The sequence below is a fragment of the Mandrillus leucophaeus genome, unplaced genomic scaffold (genome assembly GCF_000951045.1).
Source record: "Mandrillus leucophaeus isolate KB7577 unplaced genomic scaffold, Mleu.le_1.0 Scaffold299, whole genome shotgun sequence".
NCBI lineage: Eukaryota > Metazoa > Chordata > Mammalia > Primates > Cercopithecidae > Mandrillus > Mandrillus leucophaeus.
The window spans coordinates 1,963,245-1,978,036 of NW_012103131.1; the positions used below are offsets into that span (position 1 = coordinate 1,963,245).

The 14,792-nt window shown below is 49.0% G+C and overlaps 1 protein-coding gene across 1 annotated transcript in view; it reads left to right on the plus strand.

Moving 5' to 3' along the window:
* The window catches only part of LHPP (phospholysine phosphohistidine inorganic pyrophosphate phosphatase), a 171,538-nt gene that overhangs the window by 46,679 nt on the left and 110,067 nt on the right, over positions 1 to 14,792 (plus strand). The window contains exons 4-5 of the mRNA XM_011986417.1: positions 6,492 to 6,555; positions 7,528 to 7,620. Coding sequence (XP_011841807.1) covers positions 6,492 to 6,555; positions 7,528 to 7,620 — 157 coding nt within the window. The remainder of the gene's footprint in view (positions 1 to 6,491; positions 6,556 to 7,527; positions 7,621 to 14,792) is intronic.

Below are 14,792 nucleotides of genomic sequence, written 5' to 3' on the forward strand. Positions count from 1 at the left end.
CTCTTCTGTGGGTGTCTTTCCCTGTCTGTGGGTGTCTCTGCTGGCTTCCCCTCTTGTGGGTCTTGCAGGTCAGTCATGCTCCAGACCTTTAGGCCGCAGCCTGCCAGTCTCCAGATGGCTGTGGCATGGGATAGCAGACACCCTCTCCAGGGGCAGATGGTGGTAATCACAGAGATTCTGGATACCCGGGTGGGTGAGGTACCAGTAGAAGTGTCTCCAGGCAAACTTCCTTCACGCAGCCTCAGGACTTGAGAGACTGCATGACCTTCAGGACATGAAGGTTGGGCACATTCTCATCTGCCAGCTCTGGGTCTTAGGCAGGTGGACATTCTTCTTGGCCACCATGACTCCCTCCTTAAAAAGGAGTTCATAAATAGCAGTCTGGTTCTTCTTAGGCATCAACATCTCTGCGGCTGTAGGGTCCAGGGCTGGAAAGGGCAATTTTTTCCTAACTGATCCCTGCTAATGGCATCGAGATTGTTCCTGGTTTTTCACCATAGTAGGGCTGTGATGAGCCTCTTGGTGCATTTCAGATGACATCTCCGGATACAGTTACAGAACAAGTGTTTTTGAAGTTCTTGAGGCATGTTGCCAAGTTGTTTCCAGAAAGCTGCACAGATTTATTCTGCACAGCCTAGAATTCTAGAATCACAGGGTTCTGCGCAGCTAGAATTCTAGAATCGCAGGCTCCTAGGGTTGCAAGGACCCTTTGGAGTGTCTACCTCCGCTTCTCGTGAAGTGTGGGAATTCCGCGGCCATGCAGAGGAAGCGTTTTCCAGCTTTGGAGCTTCTGGTGACGGTGCTCACTGCCTCTGCTTGCTGTGTGGGACCCACTGATGGAACAGACGGAGGGACTTTTTATCTGGCCATTGGCCATTGCCGTGCACTTTGCATACCCCATTTTGTGTAATTCTGACTACAACCTTGTGGGCTCTAGGCAGGTCATTGCCGTTTTGCAGGTGGGGGTGTTAGGCCACAAGAGATGAAATAAGCTGCTGTCCCTAGCCGTTGAGTGTTGATAGGACCAGGAGCGCCCCTGGGCATGGCCGACCCCGGACCCTGTGCTTGTTACCTCTAAGCTACATTCTAGAGCAGACTTTTTGCCCACACAAGCCTTAAATGTGGGCTGGGGACGGTGGCTCATGCCTGTAATCCCAGCACTTTGGGAGGCCAAGGTGGGCAGGTCACCTGAGGCCAGGGGTTCAAGACCAGCTTGGCCAACATGGTAAAACACTGTCTCTACTAAAAATACAAAAATTAGCCAGGTGTGGTGGTGCACACCTATAGTCCCAGCTACTCGGGAGGCTGAGGCACGAGAATTGCTTGAACCTGGGAGGCAGAGGTTGCAGTAAGCCAAGATCATGCCATTGCACTCCAACCTGGGCAACAGAGCAAGACTCCATCTCAAAAAAAAAAAAAAAACAACAAACAAAACCTTAAATGTATTTTTGAGGCTGTGTTTAAAAATGGGGAGATTTTACACAAAATATCCAGATTTCTGGATTCTTTGAAGAATCAGAAGGTCTGAAGATACTGAACCTCACATTCCTGCACACACAGTGGCGTGGCTGGAGCCACTGCCTCCATTAGTTTCAGTTTACCACAGACCCCACCCCTCCCTGTTGTCCCTGTCTCGAGACCGCAGAGTCAGTTGCCATTGATCATGTGCCGTTTGTTGTTTTTTTCAAAGTAGAGAAGTATTTCTTCACGCTTGTTATCTCTATCAAAAACGGGCAAGTGAAAGATGTTTCAAGAAATCAAAGAGGATTTTCTTTATAGTAACTACAAATTTCTAGTGTGTTTCTCATATAAATAAAATGTGTCCTGTATGTAGTCAGGGTTCCTCAGAGAAGCCCGAAGCTACAGAACATAGATATAGAGAGAGATTGACTGTGGAGGCTTGGCGAGTCCAAAATCTGCAGGGTAGGGCTAGCAGGCTGGGGACTCAGGAGCGCATGGCCGCAGAGTCCTAAGGCGGTGGGTGCGCTGTGGAATTCTTGCTCGGGGAAGATCAGTCTTTGTTCTAAAAAAGCCTGCAACTGGTTGGATGCGGTCCACCCACACTGCGGAAGGGAATGTACTCTCCTTCTAGTTCACCAGTTTAAATGTTAATCTCATCCAAAAACGCCTTCACAGAAACATCCGGAATAATGTTTGACCACATATCTGGGCACCGTGACCCAGCCAAGTTGACATATTAAATTAACCCTTGTAGTCCCTTTTTAAATTTACACCCATTGCAACTTAGGTCGCTGCTATGGAGCAAGCCACAGAACCTGGCCTCTTCACTCATTTCCCCGGGCTGACCCATTAGGCCTTTGAGTCACCAACACCCACCTCACTAGAGAACAAGCATAAGGAAGAAGCTCTGCTGTGATTCGTCAGTGTTAACACTTTTTTCTTTAAAGATGTCTCATGCCGAGCTTGGTGGCACACGCCTGTAATCCCAGCACTTTGGGAGGCTGAGGTGGGAGGATGGCTTGAGCCCAGGAGTTCAAGACCAGCCTGGGCAACATAGTAAGATTCCATCTCTACAAAAAAGAAGAAAAAAAAGTAGTCTCATAATTATTACAAACCACTATTCCAGATCATGGATAATAATAGTCAGAACAGTTACATTGTTGAAAAAGGAAAAAAACAAAAATGGAAGCAGTCGCTTTCAGCTTTGTAATACTGCAGCAAATGTCATAGTAGACAAGGATTTGTTTAGAGTGGGAGATTAGTGGGATCTCTGCTGACGGGGGTTCTGGCTGTTTAAAAACCACAGAAAGGAACTGGCAGTTTTAGGGGCTAGGTCCCAGCTTTTCAGGACAGTCCTAGGACCCGCAAAGAGCTGCCATCACCGTGCTGTCCTCGGCTGTGGGTCACTGCTGGTAAGGCCTGTCCTACACTGCAGGACGCAGGGGCACAGGCTGAGCGACTCCCACCAAGGAGGCAGGAGCAGCGGGTGGAGGCGCCGGGGCGGACTGTCCCTCTCCTGGAAATGGAGTGATTTACATTTGGCATCTGTTTGGACCGGAGAGTGGGAATTGGCTTTGTAATTTCTTCTGTCATGCCGCTCTCAGAAAATTAAGCTGTTTACCCGACAGACTATGGAAGGTTAATGGCTCTTCTGGGAAAGGTCAAGTGGTCATTTGCAGGGAGGCTGTGCTGAATAATCGGAAACGGCAGAAGAATAAAGCCTAAAATCGCATCTGACTCCTCCTCCTGGGCTTCCCCCTTTCTTTCCAGCATCCACGGGTTCCTCTTTGTGGCTAGAACATTCACGTCCTAAGTGGGGCTGCCATTGGCTGGGTTAAACCAGTCACAGGAGAAATACATCGCATCTCGTGTGTGTGGAGATGACCAGGCCTTCATATTAAAAAAAATTTTAAGTGCTTATATTTGCTGTGTCTCTAAAAAAATGTTTTCAGGTAACCGTTGGCCTCAAAATGCCTTTTTGTTTTTCTGAATGAATAAGGAATAAAGAAAAATTCTGGGCACTATAAAATCAAGCCCAGATTCAGTTTTTTAAAAAAGAAATGTTAAAAGTTTCTCATTTTGATTTCTGAAAGTTCGTGTTCTCCTTAGACTCTAAAGATTAGCATGCAAAGACAAGGTTTTGATTGTGTATTTTAAGTTGCACGTTCAGTTTTTTAAAAATCCCATCCAGGACTAAATTTAAACATAAGAAAATCCAGGTTTCTTTCACTTTAGAAGAGGCTGCAGGGAACATGAGGCCAGCAGAAGTGGCGCGCGTGGGTCCCCTTGGGAGGTTTTGCCAGATGATGGGAGGTGCTTGCTCCCGTCCACCCAACCTCCAGCTCCTCCAGCTGGCCCCAGGGTCGCTGAGGGACAGGGGTCTGGGCCCAGAAGCCCCCAGAATCCTCAGCTCCAAACAGAGCTGTACCTGTCACAATGGAGTAGTTGTGCTGATTTCAGGTTTTCTTTTGTTGCTGGGTAAGCATTTCCCATGTGGGGCACTTTCTTTCCTCCGTTACTTCCACACATCACTTCCTTAGGGAGGCCCTGCCTACCCACCTCCATGCCCTCCTTCTCCTGGCACAGGTGGGCAGGAGGGGATGAGGGTCGTGGCCTTCGAGGGCCTGCAGAGGGCCTTGCTTGTGGTGGCGTGGCCACTCTGGTCCTCAGCAGGGTGCTCAGCAGATTCCAAGGTGCTCCCTGGACCTGGACCTCCCCTTCATTCCTTTTAACTTAGTCTCAGCTTTCCATGCCTCTCCTCCCTCCCTGTCCCCAGCCCGTCCCCCGCCCTGTTCAAGCAGACTGCCCATCACCTGGGTCCTGCCCTTGAGAATTTTTCTGTGGGCTTCTGTGCCTCCCCACCAGACTGTGAGTCCCTGGGGAGCAGGCCTGGGGCTGGGAGTGTCCCCGAGTCCTGCAAAGGGCTGTGGAGCATCTGGGATCGTTAATGCCAAGGGGGACAAAGGTAACCTGGGCCATTTGCAGCAGCAGCCAGTGGAGGCCCCCGAACCTGGTGTCCCCTCACCATTTCCTGAGAACTCTGGACCTCACCAGGGTCCAGAAAATCAGGAAATCATCAGACCAAAGTAGCTGATTGTCCAACTGGGAAAAGAAAAGGCAGTACTTTTTTAGGCCATGTAAATGCAAAATATACGTTTGAAGTCTGCGTCTAAGACATGAACTTAGAGATTCTAAGCCTGTTTTTGGGGGTCACTCTAAAAGGGAGAGCATTTTCAGGTCCCCTCTCTGTGAGCCTGTTCACAGCATCCCAGCCAGCCTGTATCCCTGTGTCGTGACCCCAGAGCACAGAGCCTCAGAGGCTGTGGAACAGGCCTGGGGTTCATGTGGAGCGTCCCAAGCCCACGTCACGACGGGAGATGCCCACACCTTCAACAAACAGACTCCAAGCTCCAAAGATGCCTAACAGGGGAGTGCTAAGGGACCAGCCCTGGCAAGGCCCAGGTTTGGCTGAAGCCGGTACCTGCAGCCCAGCTTGTAAGTTTAGCCGAGAAGCGTCTGAGGCAGGCAGTGGAGGATGCCCAGGGGTGAGCGGGTCATCCAACAGGAGTGGCCGGGGTGGCTTGTACAGCTTGAAGGCGTCAGGCCGGGCAGAAAGGGACAGGCAGAGTCCCCGGGAGTGGCGAAGCTGGAGGAAGCGCACAGACCCAGGGCAGCTCCCGGGGAGCTCAGTTCTCACACCCCAGGTGGTCATATAACACATTTCAACCCCCCAAATTGAACAGGACCGTGTTCATTTTTTCCTTCCCTCAGCTTATATCTTATTGCCTGTGTCAGCCTGGGTAAGCGGTTATTTATAATAATATTCTCCTATCTCATCGGGGCAGCTTCTGCATGCAAGGTACCAAGTTAATAACTCTGCATGCGTTTTTTTGTTCAAGCTTCACAGCAATCCGTGAGGAAGGTATTGTTTGTTGTTCGTTTTGCCCATTTTACAGATTAGGAAACAGGCCCACAGGCGTAAGCACCCCAAAGTCACACCGTTAGAAGGCAGCGAGATCTGAATGCTGAAGTCAGCATGCGCTCTTCTTCCCTCTCGTTCTCTGCATACGTGCTTTCTCCACGGCTCCCAAATCTGAAGGGCATGGCAGGAGGAGAGGGAAACCGATGTGATGGTGGATGGCAAAACATTTCAGTGGTTCCAAGAATCAAGCCCCCTTGCGTATTCTTGGGTTTCAGTGAATTGCATCTTCAGAGCAGTGCAGGTTCAATCACTTTCTCCCCTCGTTGTAGTCAGTTGACTTTGTTCAGCCAGAGCTGGGTCTGGCCCGCCATGTGTCTGGACTGTGGGTGTCTTGAGGCTCAGTGCGACGCCATCGTAGGGTGCGCTAGGCCGGGCTGCAACCAGCCACCAAGCCAGCACTGGGCTCAAAGAGCAGTGGGGCCATTTTGAAAAAGGAATGCTCCCTCATGCAGAGCCTGTCTCCACCTCCGTGACACAGGGGAGAAAATAGTTGTCTTCTCATAAAAACATCTGGCGCCCGTGAAACCTGGCACCTCGCTTGACCTCCGGCTAATAGGGGATGCAGCAGGGTGCTGTGGAACTAATGGAGTTCCCTTCTTCAGCCAGCAATTAGGGGTTAATTATTAGCAATTAGGGGTTCGCCACATGCCCTGTGGACCTGCTGTTCCTTCCCAGGACACAGGTTACTTGTCATTCTCTGTGTTAGCAACTGGAACCATCTGCCCTCCGGGTCCCCTGTTAATCATTGCAGCAGGGTCCCCAGGAGGCTGACAGCAGGGGCACGTTCTGTGTGACCCATGGCGTTCCTGGAGCTGCTGGCTGCTGCGCTCTCCCGGCTGGGTGTGGCGGCCGCCACCGGGCTCTGTGGTGCTGGTCCCCTGCGGTCATTCTCAGCGTGGTGCCTGGACCGGCCCTCAGCCCCGGCTTGGCTCTGCAGCCAGCAGGACAGGCCCGGTGCTCAGCTCCCAATGCTTAGCATCCTGCGCTGAGCTCCTCGTGCTCAGCTTCCTGTGCTCAGCACCCCGTGCTCCCTTCTGTTCTCTCCTAGGCGTTACTACAAGGAGACCTCTGGCCTGATGCTGGATGTTGGTCCCTACATGAAGGCGCTTGAGGTACCAGCCCTGGTTCTGTCCCAAGCTCTCTTCAGACCTCAGGGCACCTGGGACTTTTTGGGTCCTTCTTGGGAAGAGGCTGTGCTTAATTAACGTATGAATGGCCTTTTGTGTTTCCACAAAGGCTGCCCTCCTATTCCGGGCTCCCCTGGCCGGTCCTCGCTGCCCTCGCTGTCCTCCCTCCCCATCTCTCCCTCCCCGTCCTCCAGCGGGCACAGCCCCCCTCCCGCCGTGGACCCTGCCGCTCTCCCAGCTGCTCTCTGCCTCGCTCTTCTTGGGCTTGTGGCTTCTGTGTCGGTGCTGACCACCGGTCTCGTTCCTGACCCTGGGCATCTGCAGCACCTCAAGCTTGACGGGTCCTCACTGGCCTCCTTCCTGACTTCCCTTCAGTTTCCAAGAGCATCTGTGGCCAGGCCTCTGGGAGGGGTTCCCCCAGGTCCACTCTGGCCCAGGTCCCATCAGCCACCCCAGGTCAGCCTCATATCCCATCCCATCCTCACAGCTGTAGCAGCTCCTGCCTGCTTGCCGTCAGGTGGGAGGGAGAGGCAGAGGAGCAGATGGAGCCCCGGGCTTGACCCCGGAGGCCTGTGATGAGCTGGGAGTGGGCAGGGGAGAAGAGGGGAGAAGAAGGGGAGAAGGGATGAGAGGACGGAATTGCAGGCGAGTGAGCAGGGCACTGCTCTGCTGGCCCTTGGGAACCCTGTAGTTTTGCCAGCTCTTGGATGCCTTCTGCCGTGGGTAGGCCTTTGAGTGAATGGCAGGGTGTCTGGTGCTAGATGACCTGAGTGACCCGAGCAGCCCTTTCTGGAGTTGTGAGGCTCCTGCCTGTGAGATGTGTTCTCAGGCCCACAGCATCCTGCTTCTTCAAGGCCCTTGACTCCTGGGGGCACATTTGGGACAGGGTTTCCGTGGCTGGGCATATACCTGTTCCTTGATCCCAAACCCATGCCATATCCCTTTCTCTTTTCCCAGTATGCCTGTGGCATCAAAGCCGAGGTAGTGGGGAAGCCTTCTCCTGAGTTTTTCAAGTCTGCCCTGCAAGCCATAGGAGTGGAAGCCCACCAGGTAGGTTGGCGCCTTGTGAAGTGGGTCGGGGGAGACAGCCCCGTCAGGGAGGCCCTGGAGTTTGGAATGGATTGCAGGACTCAGGCAGCCTGTGGGGTTGGCCGGGCAGCCAAGCGTGGGCTCCCTGTGAGAGCTGACCTGGCTGGGAAGGAGGGGGAAGGCAGCAAATGAAATCCACTGAATAGTTTCAACAGTGAAGTTACTTTCAATGTGAAAGCAAGAGGCAGAAATGCCTACGGCTTTTCCTGAGTTTTTGCTGCTTCTCTGAAAGGATAAGAATTGGCGAGTCCTATCAGTGTATTAATATATCTCGCTGACAAGACAGTGTAACAGCAAGATTACAACAATATGGAAGAAATAATAAAGTCACTCATTTTGCGACCTTTATATTTTGACTATTTTTGGGATAGATTGCTGGACGAGGTGGTGCATGCCTGGTAATCCCAGCTACTCAGGAAGCTGAGGGATGAGAATTGCTTGAACCTGGGAGGCAGAAGTTGCAGTGAGCTGAGATCACGCCACTGCACTCCAGCCTGGGTGATAGAGCGAGACTCCTTCTCAAAAAAAAAAAAAAAAAAAAAAAAGGAAAGGAAAGAGTCCACAGCTGCCCCAGGCTGTCCTGCTGCCTCTTTGGAAGTGGGCAGCAGAAGTATGGGTTGGGGGTGCCCCAGGTGTCAAGCCTGGTGCGTGTTTCCCCTGTGTACATTTCAGTCCAGAACACTGGTGCCTCATGGTGCTTTGAGTCTAGACACTGTACCTTCACCTGCCCTGAGATCCATAGAGATGTCAGAAGATGCAGGCTCCCTGGAGTCCCCAGAAAACACCTGGGAAATGTCATGTTAGTCTGTTAGAGAAGGAGAGGTTTGTGTTTTGAAAGAATGAGAACTGCAGCAATAAATAACCTGGCTTTTTACTACCTTGCTTCATAGAGCAGAATTTCTTTATTTTGAGAGATTTCAAACATACAGAAAAATAGAGAGAACGATACACATCCCCATTATATCCATCACCCAGATTCAGTGGTTAAGATTTTGCCACGTTCCTTTCTTCTTTCCTCTTTTTTTTCCTTTTAAAAAATTTACTGGCTGGGTGCGGTGGCCCACGCCTGTAATCCTAGCACTTTGGGAGGCTGAGGCAGGTGGACCACCTGAGGTCAGGAGTTCAAGACCAGCCTGACCAACATGGTGAAATCCTGTCTCTACTAAAATATAAAAATTAGCTGGGTGTGGTGGTATGCTCCTGTAATCCCAGCTACTCAGGAGGCTGAGGCAGGAGAATTGCTTGAGCCCAGGAGGTGGAGGTTGCAGTGAGCCAAAATTGCACCACTGCACTCCAGCCTGGGCAACAGAGTGAGACTCCATTTCCAAGTAATAGTAATAATAATAATAATAAATTTACTTTTTTTTTGCTGTCACATTTTAAAGCAAATCTCAATTGTATCCTTTCATATTGTAGCATGACATTAAAAAAATGGTGATTTTTAGACATAACTACAATACATTAAAACCCCTAACATGGCCAAAAGGCACACAAAAAGATACTCAATATCATCATTCATCAGGAAATGCAGATCAAAACCCCAATGAGATACCACTTCACACTAATTAAGATGACTGTATAGTTAAAAAAAAAAAAGAAAATAACAAGTGTTGCCAAGGATGTAGACAAATTGGAACCCTTATCTATTGCTGGTAGGAAGGTGAAATGACAATGTTGCCACAGAAAGCCACTTTGTGGTTCCTCAAAGTTAAACATAGAATTTGCCATATGACTCAGCAACCCATTTCCAGGTCTATACCCAGAAGAACTGAAACAGGTGTAGCAAACAAAAACTTATACACAAATATTCATAGCAGCTCCGTATACAATAGCCAAAAGGTAGAAAAAAACAAGATGCCTGCCCATCAACTGATGAAAGGATAACCAAATGTGGTGTGTCCATACAGTGGAATATTATTCAGCCATAAAGAGGAATGAAGTTCTGACACATGTTACAATGTAGATGAACCCTGGTAACATTATGCTAAGTGAAGGAAGCCAAACACGAAAGGACACATATTGTATCCTTCCATGTATAGCAAATGTCTAGAATGGGCTAATCCATAGAAATGAAAAGCAGATTAGTGGTTGCCAGGAGTCAGGGTTGCATGGCAATGGGGAGTGCTGCTTCAGGGTATGCGGTCTCCTTTTGGGGTGATACAAATATTCTGGAACTGGGCTGGGCATGGTGGCTCACACCTGTAATCCCAGCACTTTGGGAGGCTGAGGAGGGCAAATCACTTGAAGTCAAGAGTTCGAGACCAGCCTGGCCAACATGGTGAAACCCTGACTCTACTAAAAATACAAATGTGAGCCAGGCGTGGTGGTGCACGCCTGTAATCCCAGCCACTTGGGAGGCTGAGGCGGGAGAATTGCTTGAACCTAGGAGGTGGAGATTGCAGTGAGCTGAGATCGCGCCACTGAACTCCAGACTGGGCAACAGAGCCAGACTCTGTCTTAAAAAAAAAAAAAAAAAGAAAACAAATATTCTGGAACTGGACAGTGGTGATGGTTGCACAACGTTCTGAATGTGCTCAATGCCAGTGAACTGAATACTCTGGTCACAGTCATAAATTTTATGTAGTGTGTATTTTACCACAATAAAAATTTTAAGACCACCTAAAAAATTAACAGTGATTTTTGTTAGTATTATTTAATACCAACCCATATTTAAATTTCCTTGACTGTCTCAGAAATGCTCTTTGACCGTTGATCTGTTGGAATCCAGTCTGAAGAAGCTCCGTGACTCGTGTGAGGTTTTTGTTTCCTCAGCCTCTCTTCTTAGCCTTCCATCATGGAACATTTAAAATGTCTATGTCAGTAGAGAGGGCAGCTCAGGGAACTCCTAGGTACCCATCACTGTGCTTTAATAATTATCAACTAATAACCCTTTAAAATTGTTTTCAACTTTTCATTTTGAAGTAACTTGACACTCACAAAAAGTTGCAAACATAGTACAAAACGTTCACCTGTGCCCTTCACCAGCTTCCCCATCATCATCAAACGATGATAAAACCAGGAAATCAACACTGGCACAAGGCTGTTAGTTAACCTAGAGACCTTATTCAGACACCATCAGTCATCCCACTCATGGCTTTCTGGGGACACATTGCATGTGTCCCTAGTGTCCCTAGTGTCCTTTATCTGTGAACTCTGATCACCAGTTGAGGAGGTGTCTTCCAGAGTTCTCCATTGTCGTTACAATTTGTCCCTTTTAATAAGTATCTTTTTTTTTTTTTTTTGAGCAGGAGTCTCACTCTTTTGCCCAGGCTGGAGTGCAATGGCCCAATCTTGGCTCACTGCAAGCTCCACTTCCCGGGTTCAAGTGATTCTTCTGCCTCAGCCTCCTGAGTAGCTGGGATTACAGGCACCCGCCACCAAGCCTGGCTAATTTTTGTATTTTTAGTAGAGATGGGGTTTCTCCATGTTGGCCAGACTTGTCTTGAACTCCTGACCTCAGGTGATCTGCCTGCCTTGGCCTCCCAAAGTGCTGGGATTACCAGTGTGAGCCACTGCACCTGGCCTTAATAAGTGTCTTGTGGGAAAGTACTTTGACACTATGTAAATATTCTCTTTCTGATCATTAGTTCTAATTTTGGCATCTCTTGATAATTTTTTTTTTTTTTGAGACGGAGTTTCGCTCTTGTTGCCCAGGCTGGAGTGCAATGGTGCCTCAGCTCACCACAACCCCCGCCTCCTGGGTTCAAGCAATTCTCCTGCCTCAGCCTCCTGAGCAGCTGGGATTACAGGCATGTGCCACCATGCTCAGCTAATTTTGTGTTTTTGGTAGAAACGGGGTTTCTCCATGCTGGTTAGGCTGGTCTCGAACTCTCAACCTCAGTGATCCGCCCGCCTCGGCCTCCCAAAGTGCTGGGATTACAGGCGTGAGCCACTGCGTCCGGACTTCATTGGTGTATTTTATGTGTGGCCCAAGACATTTCTTCTTCCATTATGGCCCAGGGAAGCCAAAAGATGGGACACCCCTGCTCTAGAGGTTTATGACCAAAATACTGTATTTAAAGCTGCTAGGAGTAATTCTTTTTTGTGGGTAGTATTCCACCAAGTGGACGCTCTTTGAATTCATTTTCATTTTGATGTTTAGGGAATTGGCTTAACATTTACATTTGTTTTGCACTTATGTAAAATATTTATATGGTTCTAAAATCAGATCCACAAAGCAAGACATATTCAAGGAAGTCTAACTTCTGTTCTTTTCCTTCTATTTTGTTTTTACCTGTCTCTTGTAGGTAGCCATGTTTATAAATATCATAGCTGTAAATATTTTATAAATATTATAGCTTATTTTTTATTTAAAAAATAAGCAACTATGTGTATATTTGTATTCCCCTCATAGGATGAATTTAAGAGACAATAAATTCTCAAAATAATTTGCTTTATATATAGAGAGAAAGGCTAATGCTTTAATTTGAGTTTAAAAATCAATATTTAAAAGTTTGTAAGTAGGCCGGGCATGGTGGCTCACACCTGTCATCTCAGCACTTTAGGAGGCCAAGGAGGGCAGATCACCTGAGGTCAGGAGTTCGAGACCAGCCTGGCCAGCATGGTGAAACCCCATCTCTACTACAAATACAAAAATTAGCCGGGCATGGCAGCAGGTGCCTGGAATCCCAGCTACTGAGGAAGCCGAGGCCGGAGAATCACTTGAACCCAGGAGGCGGAGGTTACAGTGAGCCGAGATCGTGCCACTGCACTCCAGCCTAGGTGACAGAGTGAGACTCTGTCTCAAAAAATAATATAAGTGGTATGATCACAACCATCTCAAACAGCCCCCTTCCCCCAACCCAAAACCCAAACAAAAACAAAACCCTGCCACTGCCCGGAAAATACAACCTGGCCGTGCGCAGCGGCTCATGCCTGGAATCCCAGCACTTTGGGAGGCTGAGGTGGGCAGATCACTAGAGCCCAGAAATTTGAGACCAGCCTGGGCAACATGGCAAAACCCTGTCTCTACAAAAAAATGCAAAAGAATAAATAGGCAGATGTGGTGGCATGTGCCAGTGGTTCCAGCTACTTGGGAGGCTGAGGTGGGCAGATTGCTTGAGCCCAAGAGGTTGAGGTTGCAGCAAGCTGAGATTGCACAACTGCACACGAGCCTGGACAACAGTAAGACCCTGCTCAAAAAAAAAAAAAAAAAAAAAAAAGAAGAAGGAAAGGAAGGGGAGGGGAGGGGAGGAAGGAGGGAAGGAGAGGGAAGGAAACGAGACTAGCTGTCCAGATGGCATTGCTGGTGATATTTGGATGGTCTGACCTTGGGTGTTCTCCCTGCCTTTTTCTTTTGGCATTTTCAGTTATTTTCACAGTCAGATTCCTTCACATTTCAAATGAGATACAGCCCATCCCCCAAAGGAGACCCCTCATGGGGGTCTAGTGAATCTGGGTTTGTCATTTTCGGATGCTGGGGCAGTGTGTCCGGGAGGGAGTGGGGCTGTGGATTCCTGGTGGGTCACCGTGGCTGCTCGCGGTTTTGGTCACTGCCGCTGCCATCCACCCTGAGCATCTGTGGCCCTGGAGAGCGAAGGATTTGTTTCCTCTGGTGGCTCCAAGCGTATGTGGCAAAGCTGTGTCTCATTTACCTCCCACATCATCCTCCTCTCCCACCCTCATGTGACCTTTCTGCCTGTCCCTTTGACAGTGGAGCAGCAACTGCATGTTGCGAACGTCCCCACCCTGCCGTTTTCCTAAAATGCTCACTAACGTTATTTGACTCTCAGGATGTGTAGACATTTTAAAGCAGTATTTCAAGATAAGGCCGTTTCAAATGAATGTGTCTTATGCACAGGGTAGTAATTCTCTGTTCCTGGCTTTTTTATTTTTAATGAAAAATGCCTGCGAGGACTTCTCTTGCTGCTGAAGTGCCAGGCTGTGGCAAACCTTACATTTTTCCAGTTGCTTTAATCAATAAAGTTATCACCAGTCATTTCCCTTGATCACTGCTGCTTCCCGAGACCCTGACCTGCTTCTTGCTGCCGAGTTTTCAGTGTGCACTCAGAATAGACGTAACTCCCCAAATCCAATTTTCATTTTAACCTTTCCTCAGTTGCCTAGAAATCACAGAGGCAACCTGGCCCTTTCTAGGATTCAGTAATAAGGCAAAGAATAACAGACCTTAAAGGTTACTTCTAGAAATATCTAATTCTCACGGTTTAAGCTTCTGAATCAGTGGATGGTTTTATGGTTTCATGTGAAGGTTTTGGCAGTTTTCCATCATCATAAGAAGTTCTGTGGGATGCAGGTCGTGCAGATTTGGTGGAGATTGAGACTGTTCAAACCAGAGCACTTAGTTATATGTAGCAGCCAAGGAGCCTGGTCCGGAGGGGCCCGTTTCACAGGTGAGGAGCCTGAGGCTTAGAGATGAAATACCCTGTCATAGGTGCTTCAGGAGGTAAAAGACAGGATTTCTCAGGCTGGGCGCAGTGGCTCACACCTGTAATCCCAGCACTTGGGGAGGCCGAGGTGGGTGGATCACGAGCCCAGGAGTTCGAGACCAGCTTGGGTAACATGGTGAAACCCTGTCTCTACAAAAAATACAAAGAATAATGGCATGGTGGCTGGCACATGCCTGTGGTCCCAGCTGCTCAGGAAGCTGACGCACGAGAATCGCTTCAGTCTGGGAGGTGGGGGTTGCAGTGAGCCGAGATGGCACCACCACTGTACTCCAGCCTGGACAAGACAGAGACCTTGTCTCAAAAAAAAAAAAAAAAAAACAAACCTGGATTTCTCAACCTCGACACTTGACGTTTTTGGGCTGGATCATTTTGTGGTGAGGGGATGTCCTATGCGTTGTAGGGTGCTAAGCAGCATCCCACTGTCCACCCACTACATGGGACTGCCCCTTCCTAAGCTGCGAAACCAAAATTGTCTCTAGACATTGCCAGATGTGCCCTGGGGAGAACCGCAGCATTAAGAGAACGGTCACAGAGAACTCTAGTACTGAACCCAAGATTACTTTGCCAATGAGGAGTGAAGCCGGGCTCCAAACCGTCGTCTTCCAGCCACATCCAGTGCTCTTAGCCATAGCCCAGCTCTCAGGAAGGGCCAGCGGCGCAGCAGAATTTCTTAGGGAGGTGAGGAGGTTAGGGAGGATTTCAGGTGGGGGGGTAGGGAGGATTTCA